The sequence below is a fragment of the Molothrus ater genome, chromosome 1 (assembly GCF_012460135.2).
Source record: "Molothrus ater isolate BHLD 08-10-18 breed brown headed cowbird chromosome 1, BPBGC_Mater_1.1, whole genome shotgun sequence".
Classification (NCBI taxonomy): Eukaryota; Metazoa; Chordata; class Aves; order Passeriformes; family Icteridae; genus Molothrus; species Molothrus ater.
Genome location: NC_050478.2, coordinates 128,886,616 through 128,900,566, shown reverse-complemented (window position 1 = coordinate 128,900,566; position 13,951 = coordinate 128,886,616). Strand labels below are relative to the sequence as shown.

Genomic DNA, 13,951 nt, shown 5'->3' with positions numbered 1-13,951 from the left:
TCTGTACTTTCAATCAATTACAGATTAATTTTTTTCTTTGTTAATATTTCCATTTATTCTCAAGAGTGGATTTATATCTGACCCAGCTAAGATCAAAATATAGCTAAGATCACATTCCAAAATGCAGCCAGATAACAAGTTGATACTAATCCAAGAACCATTCTGTCACCTTTTTTCTCCCCTTTTTTACATTCAAGGTAGAGTTTAATAAGATGTGCTTAGGTAAGTTGTTTGCTATTGCCCTTATGCCATCAAAATATTAAAGGTAGCAGAAACTTTCTCAGAACCTGTTTAAAAAACTATTTCTTTGCCATATTTTGGAGAAGTCTTACAGAAAGCTGTACCATCTCATTCAAATATGACAGATATGCAGTGAGGTTAAATGATTGAGACACAAAACCACAAACCTGTCCAGCTGTAAAAATAGCAACACTTCTCTCATTCTGACCCAGGAATGCAATGCTGCTAGTAGGGAAATTATTTTCCTGCTCAGCCTTTCCTGTGGCAAGGTCAAATATGCAGTATCGAACCCAGTTCCCAGTTTTCAGAACAGCGTGCACTCCTTCAAAAACACATGAAGAAAAAAGTTAATGTTTTAAGGATGGCATATAGTAAAAGAACTCCCAACTAAAGCTCTTTCAAGAAAGTACTAATATCAATGGAAGCACCTGTTTATGTCACTTTGAAAGTAGGTGTTTTTCACTTGGATGAGAGACAGGTAATAAAGGAACCAAGAGATCTGGACTAACGGGATAAGTCCTACTTACCTTTTGAATCTACATTTACTGCTAGGATCTCTGTTTTTTCAGGAATACACAGCTTTTTGGGTGTTCTTTGAAAACAGTCAGGAACTTTTGGAGTTCCACCAGTTTTCACAACCTGAAAACAGATGTAAAATTTTAAGCTGCAATTAAGCACACACAGTGCTGACACTTGTAAATACTGATTGTTTCCTCCATGTTTCACAAACACATACCTGCAGTTCATCTATCCTGAGCAGCCTACAGTCTTGGAGGAGAGAAGAGGGATCAGGATCGGAGTTAGAACTGCTCTGACAGTTTGCATTATTGGAGGTGCCTGGAAATTTCACAGCAACATATGCACCATCCACTTTTAGCACCTACAGGCAGAACACAATAGAGTTTTACCAAAAGGCTGAACAGAATCTGATTTGCTTCAAAATAAACCACACGTTTTTCAGGGAGAGGAAACAATTTGCAATATCCAGTGATAAAATTGTATAGCTCTTGGTCATTGGACTTGTCATTTTGCTAAAATTACCAAAATTTGAAAAACTTGGATTTCCTAATGACTTCATAAGCATCCTGACTCATATCCAAGGTCCCTCCATTTCAGCATCCTACGTCCAAGAGAAGCCAACATCAACTGACTAGAGAAGCTCCTACAGGTACTCCCCTGGTCTCTTTCCAACTTCCACCTCCTGGAGGACAACTTCATGTTTAATGGCCTGGATAGACCTTTCTCTTATTGATTTGTGCAATCACTTCAGGAAATAAACATTATTCTTGTGGCAGTGAATTCCAAACATTAGCCAACAATTCAACAACAACCAAGTCTACATTGAGTCTCCTTCTTCAAGTGCCCATTAGATCTTATATTTCAAGATAAAGGAAAAAGACTTTTTTTAGCCCTACTTGAAAGTTTTTTGTGCTCTTTCCTCAACAGGACTATACACAGTGGAAAAAAAGACCTCTTATTTTACTGGTCTAGCATCTGTTCTGTACACTCAATGATCAAGTTCTTCACTCGGTCCCTTAGGACTGAAGGATTCACACAAGTGTATCCAGATGTTCTTCATGTGTGTGCGTGTGTGTCTGCCCTCTGGCCCCCCAAGGAAACAGGAGCTATTCAACTCTACACTGACACAGGCATTTCCAAGACTGTAAGCCTCTATAAAGAGTTGCTACCATGCATATCTAATCATGTCAAAACAGGCTTCCTTGATACAGGAACTTCTTGTGCTATCACCAAACAGCAATGCCCTTTGAATTTCCAGCTGAGACCATAGTTTTCCCAAAACAAAAACAAAGCTAAGCCAGAAGGGGGTGGGGAAAGAAGAGACAATGTTTTAATTATGAGCAGAAATAAGAACTCTGTATGCTCTCAGTCCTGAGCAAAACTAGATATAAGCAACCATCAGTCTTTAATAAGCCCTAATTTCTCAACTGTTTCTACACAGAAAGTGCTTAACAAACAAAACTCTAGATGTAACCAACTTATCTAAAAGGTCTCCAACTATAAAAAGCATGTCTCAAATTTTCAAAATACTGTATGTAAGAAAAATCTACGTTTTCTACCAATTTTTCTAGCTAAGTGCAGCCTATCAAGTGCACTAGAGAAAATGATATATTGACAACCTTAAAGCATTAGCAGATTTTTTTGTGACAAAGATTACTGTGGACAGAGTTACAGCAGCTGCTCCCTACATGCTGAAACTTCACTCTGGAAGCAGAATTACAAGTTCCAGTAGTAGAGCATCACTGACAGCTGTAAGAATACTACCCAAAAATTTCAAAATTCAGACCTAGTCAAAAGATTCACAAACATTAACCATCATCTGGACTATACAAAGGCAGAATTCTATTGAGATTGGTAAGACAACCCTCTAGAAGAAAACTGTGGTTTAGTAAAAAAAGTTTATTCCAAGATGTTTCTAAGATAATCAGACTAACTTATAGGCCTGTAATTGCATGCCAGTGGTTCAATCAGATCTTCTAGTCCAACATGTAGAATCTTTTTCTTTTTTTAAATGACTAAATGTTGCTCCAAGAACTCTATAAATTTGGGCTGCTTTCTGATGGAAGCACACCTTAAGAAAAGATACAATTCCCCCATCTTTAACATATCTCCATAATTAAAAGTTTTTACTGCATGCTTTCTAGCTGCTCATAGTGTTACCAACTACATAATTTCTCACTTATAGCACTTTTGATGCGTTCAGAGAAATGAGGACAGTTTTGAAGTGCTGGAACTCTTACGGCCTCCACATGACAAATATTTTTTCTTTCCCATTCACCAGGAAAATCATGTATCTTTAAAAACTGGAAAATATGCTTATTAAGATTTTGCTAAGAAGATAATCACCTCTTCAAACCTAAAATCAGTTTAGGTAAAGTTACTACTACAGCTGTTGGTTGTTATACAGAAGGAAAATAAAACTATCTCCTGATGTAGTAGTGAGCAATGAGCTTGAGTGAAGCATTTGATAGCAACTGGACATAGAAAGCTCCAAAGCAAAGATGTGGCATAATGAGCCAGCACCAAACAAGATAAATATGCAAGGTAAACATTCCTCTTTAATTGAATTTATGTAAGTCTGAGATAATTTTAGAACTCATTAAAAATAAAATGCAAAAACTGAAAGGATTGAGATGCTTTAGCTTACACAAGTAATGTACTGCTGATACTGCTAATGCAGAAGTTTCACCAATTAGAAACAAGCATTTTACATAACTACATACACAGTATGTGCCTTACTAGGATTTAATTAAGAGAATGAATTGAATGAAAAAAGCAAGCAACAAAACAGAAAACTAAAGAATTTTTTCTGAAAAGCAGAATACCTTTTTAGTGCATTTTCAACAACAAGATAACAACACCTGGTCTTTTTAATAGAATAAAAAAATTATTTGAGAAACTAAAAGATGAACACAGTTGTTAACTCCTTTATCTTTACTATCAATCCACTTCCACAGTCCCTAACACCAGAATGCCACTGGAAATCATTGAATCTTTCCCTCTCCAAAATCACCACATTCTTCCTCAAAACACAGCAGGAGAAGACCAGGGAAAATAAATTTTTAACTTCCTATCCAATCTTCTTTTTGAAATGGAAGAAATTTTAACATCACAGAAAAGGCTTCTATCTCCACCCCAAAGGTAGAAAGAAATATTTCTTCACCTTCAAAGAAATACTGACACAATTTTAAAAAATACTTAACTTTGAAAGATTACAAACAGATTCATAATAGGGAGTGGGTAACTGTTCTAGGGCAAGATCCAGTCTGATCTCAATTTATCCTTCTCATTGGAAGGCTTCAATCTCAGACAGGAATCAAAGGAAAAAAACAAAATCAAGTGACTGACTGAAAAAATGCAATACAAAGTAAGAACAAACTACTAAATCCAAATTTATGTTTTACAAAATTCCTAGGAGCTGATAGGCTTTCTGGGTGTAGGAACTGCAAAATTGGTAACACACAGGATTCTCACCTGGTTGAGGATAACTTTGATGACCAGAAGCAGTTTGGGGAGGCCTTGGACACTGCCAATGGAAAGCCTCAGACCAAATCGAACCGCAGCTGCCAAAGAAGAAAAAAGCAGCTCCAACCCAGGTTCCCCATCCCTCTGTTCTAGCAGTGATTTCAGACACCATTTAAGCCATTTCAGAAGAACAGATCCAGAAGCTAATGTGGTGAAGTAGAATATCCCAAAGTGCGTGGGATCAACAGAAAAAAGCTTTCATCCCTCTGATACTAGTGAGCAGTAACAAAGGCTTATTTCAGCCCATATCTTTTCTCAACAACACTAAAGAACACTCCATCAGACTTCTCACCAGTGCAGACAAGAGATAGGACAAGTGCCAGGCTATTTCATTCCATCAGTCTTTTATCAGGTAGATAATCCTGGAATGATTATCTCTTCCATCTAGTGATGGATGTGGAGGAATAAAGACTTAATTTCATTCCAAGCCATGAAGGATTTAAATTGAAATGAGACTGGAAGGTAATAAATTCCAAGGAGCAAGGAGATGACTAACTACAAGAGAGAATCTAGCAGACATGCATTCTTAATCTCTTTCAACACCACCTCAGTGTAAAGACTTTGCACTCTCATCAGACTCCTTGGGCATTCACTGCTTTGGCATCATATGAAATCCACACTTACAAAGCAGTGTGTAAAATGCAGATTGCACAATCTACTGGTATCAGAAGGATCACAAACACTCATCTTGGATCTCAGCACTCAGGGGAGAGCTGCTACATTACCAACGAAGTGCCCAGAGAGACAGGGGCACTTTAGAAGTCAACATCTTCTACCTGCCCATTGTTCTACAGAACACAGCAAGGGTCATGGAAAGACTTTAAACAGACATTTTTTAGAGACATCATGAAGCTGCTGCATACATCCAAAAGCATGGGAACATAAAATTTCTAGAAACAAAACCATTTCAGGAACACAGGCTGTACATCAGTAAATCTGAACCCCTTCCTTTCCTACCTCTAAATTCCAAGTCCTGAAGACTAAGTGAAAATTTTTCTTTTTGTGTAAAACAAAGAATTATCGAAATAATTTTAAAAGACAGCAAACATTTTGACAGAAGCTCATGGCTACCACACATTATTCATTTTATTTTAAAGAATATAAATGCTTAAAGTTTCAGATGCTCTTGCAGGTAAAAGGACAAAAATAATTGCTTTATTCCTCTTACTCCTTCAAATCTGAATCATTACATACAGCAAGATTTTTGGCCTCAGAAATCAATTCATTTAGTGCAATTGACTTCATACTGTGCTCAAAAAATATCCACCAAATTACCAGTGTGTATTTCTCAAAGATGCCCAAGTATTCAAATGCTCCATGACCACGTATTTTACTGGATGACACTTTGAGAGAAGCTAAGTGTTGCTCCACTGACACCACAATTTGTAACATCAAGTTCTTAAAACTCAACGTTGTTTCAAAGCCTTTCCAATTTTCTGAAATATCAAGGCTAACATGTTCCCAAGTTACACTGCAATAGTATATTCTCGTGCAAGATGCTCATACCACTCAAGCCTCCCATAACAAAACATCAAAGATCTGACCTTTCAGATTGTCAGTCAGTAAAGAGAAGACCATGGAAGACCAGATTAATGTATATCTGGGTGGACTATAAAAGGGTAGAACTTCTTAACTCATCAAGTCCTAAGAGCCCAAATCCATCTAACCATGTTTTTGCAGTCTGAACCTCTGTACACACACATTAAAAAATTACTTATGGATATAATAGTCAGATTATTCAGAATTCAAATCCTCTTTGTGTATAATTCAGCTCACAACAAGCTCAATTACAAACATTACTGTTCCATAATGAACAATGTTACTCTGGAGTCTGTAGGAGAAAACTGCCACGGGTAACTCTTCTGCAGACTGAGGTGCCTCTGGTTTTCCTCCTTACAATCACACAGCTGATCCAAATTACAAACAGAACATGTAACAAGGCTCAAACTTGTTAATTGCCTTGTAATAAACTGCATTTCTGACTTTAACCTGGACACCACCAAGCAAAAAATAGCTATGATTTTGTCTGCTGGATTCTACCTAAGCTCTAAAGATTAAGTATTACAAAACTGCAAAAGGAAAAACATGAGTGGCAGTATACACCACTGGAAAAGGACAGCATGCTTTATAAAGGAAAAGAAGCATTTTTGCCATAAATGACTGATCTAGAATAGACTCAGCACCACTGAACTCTTTTCAGAAGACATGCCACATAATGATTTTAGCACTCCAGTGAAAATGTAAACATAAAAATTCAAGCTCTTTTATACTGATCATAGCAGTTCTTGATGCAATGCACAGACACCTCTGCAACTGTATACAGACATAGTGGAACAGTCTCTGTATTGAAAATCTTGGGATCTAAAACGAGAAGGACAGATAAGGACAAGAGGGATTTTCCCAAAGATGGTGTCAGAGGAAAACAATGGATTCAGCAACTACATCTCAAAATCTTATTTTGAGAAACTGAAGTGTTACAATGAGCTAAGTTGCTCCATATTCCCTTCTGCAGAAATGACCTAAACTTGATAATGAAAATTCATTGTGAGCCTGCTCCTTTCAAAGATACTGCTGAAGGCAAACCTTACACTGCCACACAAGTAAATCCATTAGGGATGCAAGTAAAATAACTCTTACTAACTTCAGCTGCCTTCTGTTGGACAGTTATTGATCCTCTTCTGATAACATTTTTTTTAAATCTTTTATGAATCAAGTAGAAAGCAACCCAATCTTTTCCTTTTGAGGAAAACCTTATCAGTTTTCTCATTGCTTTTATTTTTGAAAAGCATGCCAGAGAAATGTCTAGAGGACCTAATCCCTCCTAACATCATGCAACAGTGCCAAAGGAGAAAAGGGAGTATTTTCCTCTACATGGCTCTTGAGTCAGAGCAAAGGTTTATTACAGAAAAAATGAAAACATTACAAGGATTAAACAAAGGGATTTTGTGGAGTAATAAATCAAATAACTTTTTAATCATATTAATGAAGCGTGTAATTTCTAACAAAAATATTTATGTTCTTTGCTTGCCAGAACATGAGATTCACCCAAATCTTCTACCTATTTGCGTGCAAAAGTCAGTCATAACAACTGGAACCCTCCACAATCTCACTGGACATGTGGGAGTTATTGCTCAAGACAACAAAATAGTATTTTGGATAAAAACACATCTGTTTTTTGTAATATTGTAGTTCAACTTAAAATACCAAAATTTTAAAGATTTATCATGTTTTACTCACAACACACCCACTCTATTATTATCATTATGCTATGGACAAATATAAACACAGCTAAAATCATACTCATCAGAAACATTCTCAAGCATCCCTGAAAGTATGATTTTTTTAAACAGTTAGCTTATTTAAAAGAAAAACCCTTTCTTCCCCCCTCCCCAAAAACAGTGGGGCAGTGTATTTTAGATTTTAGACAAACCTTGCCAACAGGAACATTCTTAACATCTTCCACAAATACAACTTCCCTCAGAGACCACTGTTCTTCATTCACTTTCTCCTCCTCTTTCGGGGCAGGAGTAGATCGTCGTCGCTCTGAGACAGAAAAGTTTGCACCAAAAAGAAAGACTTGACATACTTCATCAAAGCATCAAAATGCGTTTTTCAGTAAACACCAAACCTTTCCCCCAAAAACATTATCAGCAGTCAAATACAGAAATTAACAAGAGGTTAACATGAATACAACTTTAAGAGTCAGAGCTACCTAACAAACGTATCATGTCACTTTCATGTTTTTCTATGGATTTGGAAACTAATAAAGCCTATATGATAAGCGAAGCAATTTTAAAGATATTTAAGAAAAGTAATAGAATACAGTATTTTTTAAAATTTTAAATAATACGGTAACTAGAGTACAAAAAATTAAAACACAAGGAACAAGCTCTGTTTTGGCAGGGCTTACATACTCATGCTGTAAGTGAAATGGCTGACTCTGAGAACATTCAGTCACCCCTGCTACACTGCTTTGTACCAATCTTACAAAAAGTCTGCTTGCCTGCCACATATGGATTACTTGGTAAACTTCTAGAAGAACAGCAAATGAGGCAGAAAATAGCTATTTGGGCTAATGGCAACTGCAGTACAGTTAGATTTGCTGCAGACTTTATCTCGACAGCAGCTGTAGAACACTCAAAATCAAATCTAAATACATAACATGGCTAAATTAACACTGACAAGAACCTTTAATCTTCCAAGTTGAGTATATAGCGTAATTAATACTATCAACATATTTAAAGTAAGAAGCAAAGAACTTCTAAGCTAATTGCACAGTTAATTCCAAACACTAGATCAAAAGCCCAAGCAAAGTTGTAGTCAGTGGAAAATTACAGCTGAATGAACTGCAAAAGAAATCAATAGTAGAAGACTTCTAATAAAATAAGTGAGTACTGCAGATCTGAGCAGATGAGATTCTCAGTCACTGCACAAGGCCATTTGAGTCATCAGGTCAATGCTGCTTAAAACTGCAGCTTGTGAACAATCAGAAGAATAAGCTGTAGAGAGAAGATTTCTTCAAATGATGGCATTGTAATTACATTTTATCTATTTATGTGTTGAAATTGAGAGAAAAAAATGCTTAAAGGAGTCCAGTTGCACAAATTCGGATGTAGCCCTTCAGGTTTTTAAGCACAACTTGTACTATGAAACTTCCCTGACTGCTTTTGTATGTTAGTAAAGAATGTCTCCTTTTAGACATTTTCTGTTATAGATACAAACTACTGCTTTCTGCACTGACTTTCAACTACAAGGCAAGCTGTTCAACAGCAGCCTAATCTTTAAAGAAGTTTTCCAAAACAAGTTCAACTTCCTGGCTGCAAAGAAACCCATTATCACATTGCAACTAAAAATAAATTTATCTTTAGAACTTCCTCTTGATCACCTCCTGAAGGATACTTTTGATTCTGAGAACTGTTACACTTGCACAGACACACCTCACATCAAGGAGTCACTGCTTATACATTTATTTAACACTGACAATTCACAGATTATTCAAAGTCTGTTACAAAAGCCTTCACCTACACTACAGTACAAACTGAAACACCAAAGGATTCTGAAATTAGGACAGAATCACTGTAGAATTGCCTTTTATGGAAACTTCTTATCTGCATAATTATTTAAGTTTATTCTGAGCTACACATTACTTACTATATGGCATTGATGCACTGCTTGCTATTGAAGATGCATCACTACAAGTGGAAGCTGGGGATGGTGGAGGACCCATTTCAGTTTTCACTGGTTCCTGTTTGCTTTCAGGTCTAGAATAAAAGTTAGTACTCAGAAATGAAGAAAGAAAAAAGTGAAATTTTTTCTATGACAATGGACAAAGCACCAGTGTATCCCAGCATTGTTCCTTTAACAACACTTTAAAGAAGTAACTCCACACTTGCAAACAACCATCCTAACTGACAAGGCTATAAACCTTGAAGCTGGGGATGGTACACTGCTGCTTAATAAGGGATTAGCTTTTTAACATTAACTGAGAAAAGACACACACTATTACAGAAAATAAACATGATGAGCTTCATTTGAGCTTTTTTATTAGCTTTATACAGTAACCTGAAACTCCGGAGCTGCTAAACACTCTCAAGCTTTACTTGAAATTGTTTAAATCTGCTTTATGAAACATTTAAATGGCACTGTCAACCCAAAAGATTTTTTTTTTCAAGCTATGGAGGGGCTGAAAGAGATCTGTTTAACCTCATGAAGAGCCAGGAAACAGCTGGTTCCATTTTCAGCTATTAAAATATAAAACCTTGGAAACCTTATGAAACACTGTAGGGAGGCCTTCATTTAATACTCCTCCTGCATTTCACATGTACTTAGTGCTTTCACAGAAGTGAGACACCTTTCCTGCAGTGAGGCTTTCTGCACAACTAGCCAAGTTTACAAGAAACCTAATACCTCATAAAGATCACAAAATTTTCAAAATTACAAAAGTTTGACCCTCCTTTTCCATTATTGCTCCCCAGTTCAGGAGAGTACCACATGAACAAGCTGTGTGTACATGCAGATGGTCTCCACACTTACTTGGCCTCAGTAGTTTTGCTGGCCTTCTCCATGTTTTTCAAGCTCTCAGGGGACCGAAGCTGAAATCGACAGCTGTCATTCATGTTCCAAACAGATTCCATTAGCACACCAACTTTAGGAATTCCAGCACTGATTGAAAAAGCAACTGCTCCAGCATGATAGAGAGGGTTATTTCTTAAACACACCTAGAGACAGAAATATTTATTTCTATGAGAAAAATTAATTCTACTGAGGGAAATCATATGTACTTTATTTTCTTGGTGGCATATGCAGTAGTCAAAATAGAAAACTTATGGAATCAGGTGAAGAGGAAAGTCAGCATTATGTATGAAAAAAGCAGCTGTTGTGAAATTCACAGCTGAAAGCAACAGCTTTAGCATTGAAACTGTTTAACGTACAATATTTAGATGCTCAACTACAAAAGGAACAATTAATCCAATAACAGGGACTCATCACAGTGTCAATTAGAATGGCTCTGCAATCAAAAGAAATGTGCTCCCTGGGAAAGGGCCGCTTTGTCTCGTATTAGTTCTAGTACTTATCAAAAAAAATCCTCTGTATCAGTTATTAGCCTTTTTGGTAAAGGCTTCAAAGCAAAGGTCTATCACACTGCATAAATAAATCAAACCCAGATATTAATACTGTAGGCATTTAAATGCCTCATCATTTACAAGCCTTTTGTTCTACAGGGAATTGTATTTCTATACTTTCTGTCAAAACACAGTATCAGTAGGTAAGTTAAAATAGAAGTACTTTGCATGAGTACATCTTGTTCTTCTGCACAGCAAGAGTCATACTTGTAGAACAGCAACAATACTGACAGGACACAGCCATGTACAGGCATGTAATTCAAACATACTATTTTTATTTCCCATTTTTGCTATCACTTTTGTGCATAACTTTTTGTGCTAATTACTTTTGTTGTGTTTTTTTTAAGAGCACATTGTAAGCTCAGCATATAGCATGGTGAAAGTGCCACTGGTGACAGCTGTACTTGCCTGGGTTCCAACAGTTATGTTTGGCATAGAAGAGATACCAGCACTAGACTTCGGCTTTTTATTTTTCGCTCTGGCCTTTTCTAACATTTTCTTCCTTTGGCTGAAAGGAACTACACCCCTGTGGAAAAATGCATGTTATTTTAAAAAGGCAGTGAAAGAAAAGCTTTGTTCAGAACTTTGAACAGTTTATTTCTTCTGCTTAATGTAACCATGAGCAAACATTCAAGTGTGTGTGCCACCTTCTCCAAAATCTCAAAGCACTGCAGAAATGTCATCTTTTTCCATATGTACCCCAACTTTCCAAATTCACCTCAACTACCCCAATTTATACAGAGGTGGAGGAAGAGGCAGAGCACATGACTTATTTCATTGTCAAATGGCTTTCCTTCCAGTCAAGTGCTGCAAAACCTCTGTCACAAGTGGTATACTCCAGTCACAGCTTTCAACATGCAGCTTGTCTCTCTGAACTTGAGGATATCTTTCCCACAAATAGTGATAATTTCCAGAATTTGCAGCCTCTGGGGAACATGATTTTTTGAAAAGCCTCACTTTCTCTCTGGGCACATGGCTGAAGGTGTCTGGGGCTCTTACAACCTCCACTGCAAGAGGGGGGAAACCCATTTCTTTTGTAATTGGATCCTCTTGGTTTAGCTGAAAATCACGCCTGCATACACAGCTAAGCTTATTATATAATAAGCTTATATTATAGTAATGCTTATTATTTTGATACTTCACGTTTCAGTCAGTGGCTTATGCAGTGAGAAGCTTTGATTCAAGAAGCTCCTCCATGTTAGGTAAAATGTAAAAAGCATCAGTCCTGTGAAACAGTGGAAATTGAAATCCTGTCTCATGTACTACAGATCACTGTAACTCAGGGTATCAATAGTAACAGAAGCTTCTGTCTGTATCCATCTGGTAACCAATAAAATCACCATGGTTGACATTCAACCAGAAAAAGACATATTACATAATAAACTGCTTCCAAAGATTGCATGTAAACACTAATAAGTATTATTGTACTTTGCACAGATTATTCCAGTAAATATGGAAGGTTCTAACAGCCAAGTATCTAATGCTACAGCTTAGCAGTATCTCTACAAAGAGTAATTAAAGTGTGCCATGTCAGCCATGAAATAATGAAAGAGCCAAGAACCAGAAGTTTACAAGTATAGCTTCAAGTCTACTTAAATATTTTCCAGAGTTAATAGAATTTAATGAGAAAGCTGTTTCATACAATTAATTTTCAATGCTCTCATTTCCAGCTCATCACTGAGTATTGAGCTCATCCATGCCTCAAAGCCACTTGAACTTTAGGCATGATACATAATGCAATGACTCCTGACACACTGAAAAATAATGCATGCTGACAATGAATTAGTATTACTCAATTAATTCTCTTAAATTAGAAACTCATTTCAGAGCCCTTTGGAATATTATTTTTGAGGGTTCATTTTCTGCTTTGTTTTGTCTGTGGTTTTGTGGTGTAAGCTTCTTAATCATGAAGCTATTAGTTAAAATGTTTTAACTAACATTTCATATTTTATGTCTGAAAGGGTTATATTTTAACAACAAACTCCAGAGGGAGCATTTGCTGTTATTTCCCCCTTCCTTAAGATTTAGACCACAAACTAATAGACCAAATCTTCTAACAGAGCCAGACAGAGGAACGTCAACCTCATATGTGGGTACGTTTGTTCCATATTTATAATCTGAATGACCCAAAAGGCATAGAGATTATTCTCTGATCCTGTGTAGTACTGATACATCTGAATGCTAAAGCACTTACACACATCTCCTAAAAGAATGACCTTATTCTGTTAAAGATGTTATAATTGGAAGCTTTAGGCATTAAAAAAGAGAATAAATATATTTTATAAAGGGAACCAAAGATCAACAATGGTGGTTCAGCAGTTTTGCAACGCTTCTCAGAGCCAGAGACATGAAGACATCCAGAGCATCCACACTGTTGAACACAACCACAGTATTTACTTACCACCAATACAAGTTGTTCTCTAGCTGAGCACACGTGTAAAGAGCACAACAATGTAAAGAAACAATCCGTTCTCCCTGAAGCTCTGAGTATGTCTGTGCAGTGTGTTCTAATTTAGAGGCTACGGAGCTTAAAGTTTCATCTACCCATGTAGCAACCTAAGGGAGAGGGAAAGAAAGGAACAGAGAAGGTAGAGGGGAAAAAAAAAAAAAAAGAAAAGTCACACATCAGTTGCATCTTTAATGTAATATTTACTGGGTTTGGAATGGGGGGAAAAATGTATCACAAAACAAAGAAACAATTATACGCGTCAGAAATTTATCCCCTACCATCTTTCTTTCCCCAGAAGAGAGCTTTTCAGATTAGTTTTCCCCTCTATTTCCAGTCCTCAACCTTAACAAAAAAGGTTGAAAACAAAGGAGAAACCTGTTGAAGTATATGGATGTGTTGGTGTCTTTACCAAATCAATTTCAAGTTCACTCTAACTGGGCTGAAAAGCATATTTAGCTAACTTACTTTACATCACTGAAAGCTTCAATGTCCTTAGTTTTTCTACTAAATCTCTACAGAACATTAACAAGCTTCTCTATTCTCAAACCAGAGTCAGTTTCTACTGTAAGAGCAGAAAGTCAAGTGCTGCATATCA

The 13,951-nt window shown here is 36.7% G+C and overlaps 1 protein-coding gene across 1 annotated transcript in view; it reads right to left on the bottom strand.

The window, feature by feature from the left end:
* UBR5 (ubiquitin protein ligase E3 component n-recognin 5) overlaps positions 1-13,951 on the bottom strand; it is an 84,960-nt gene that overhangs the window by 32,812 nt on the left and 38,197 nt on the right. Inside the window, exons 12-19 of the mRNA XM_036398885.2 lie at positions 13,309-13,463; positions 11,316-11,433; positions 10,318-10,502; positions 9,436-9,545; positions 7,715-7,827; positions 977-1,120; positions 768-879; positions 408-562 (exon numbers count right to left, since the gene is read on the bottom strand). Of these exons, the coding sequence (XP_036254778.1) occupies positions 408-562; positions 768-879; positions 977-1,120; positions 7,715-7,827; positions 9,436-9,545; positions 10,318-10,502; positions 11,316-11,433; positions 13,309-13,463 (1,092 nt within the window). The remainder of the gene's footprint in view (positions 1-407; positions 563-767; positions 880-976; positions 1,121-7,714; positions 7,828-9,435; positions 9,546-10,317; positions 10,503-11,315; positions 11,434-13,308; positions 13,464-13,951) is intronic.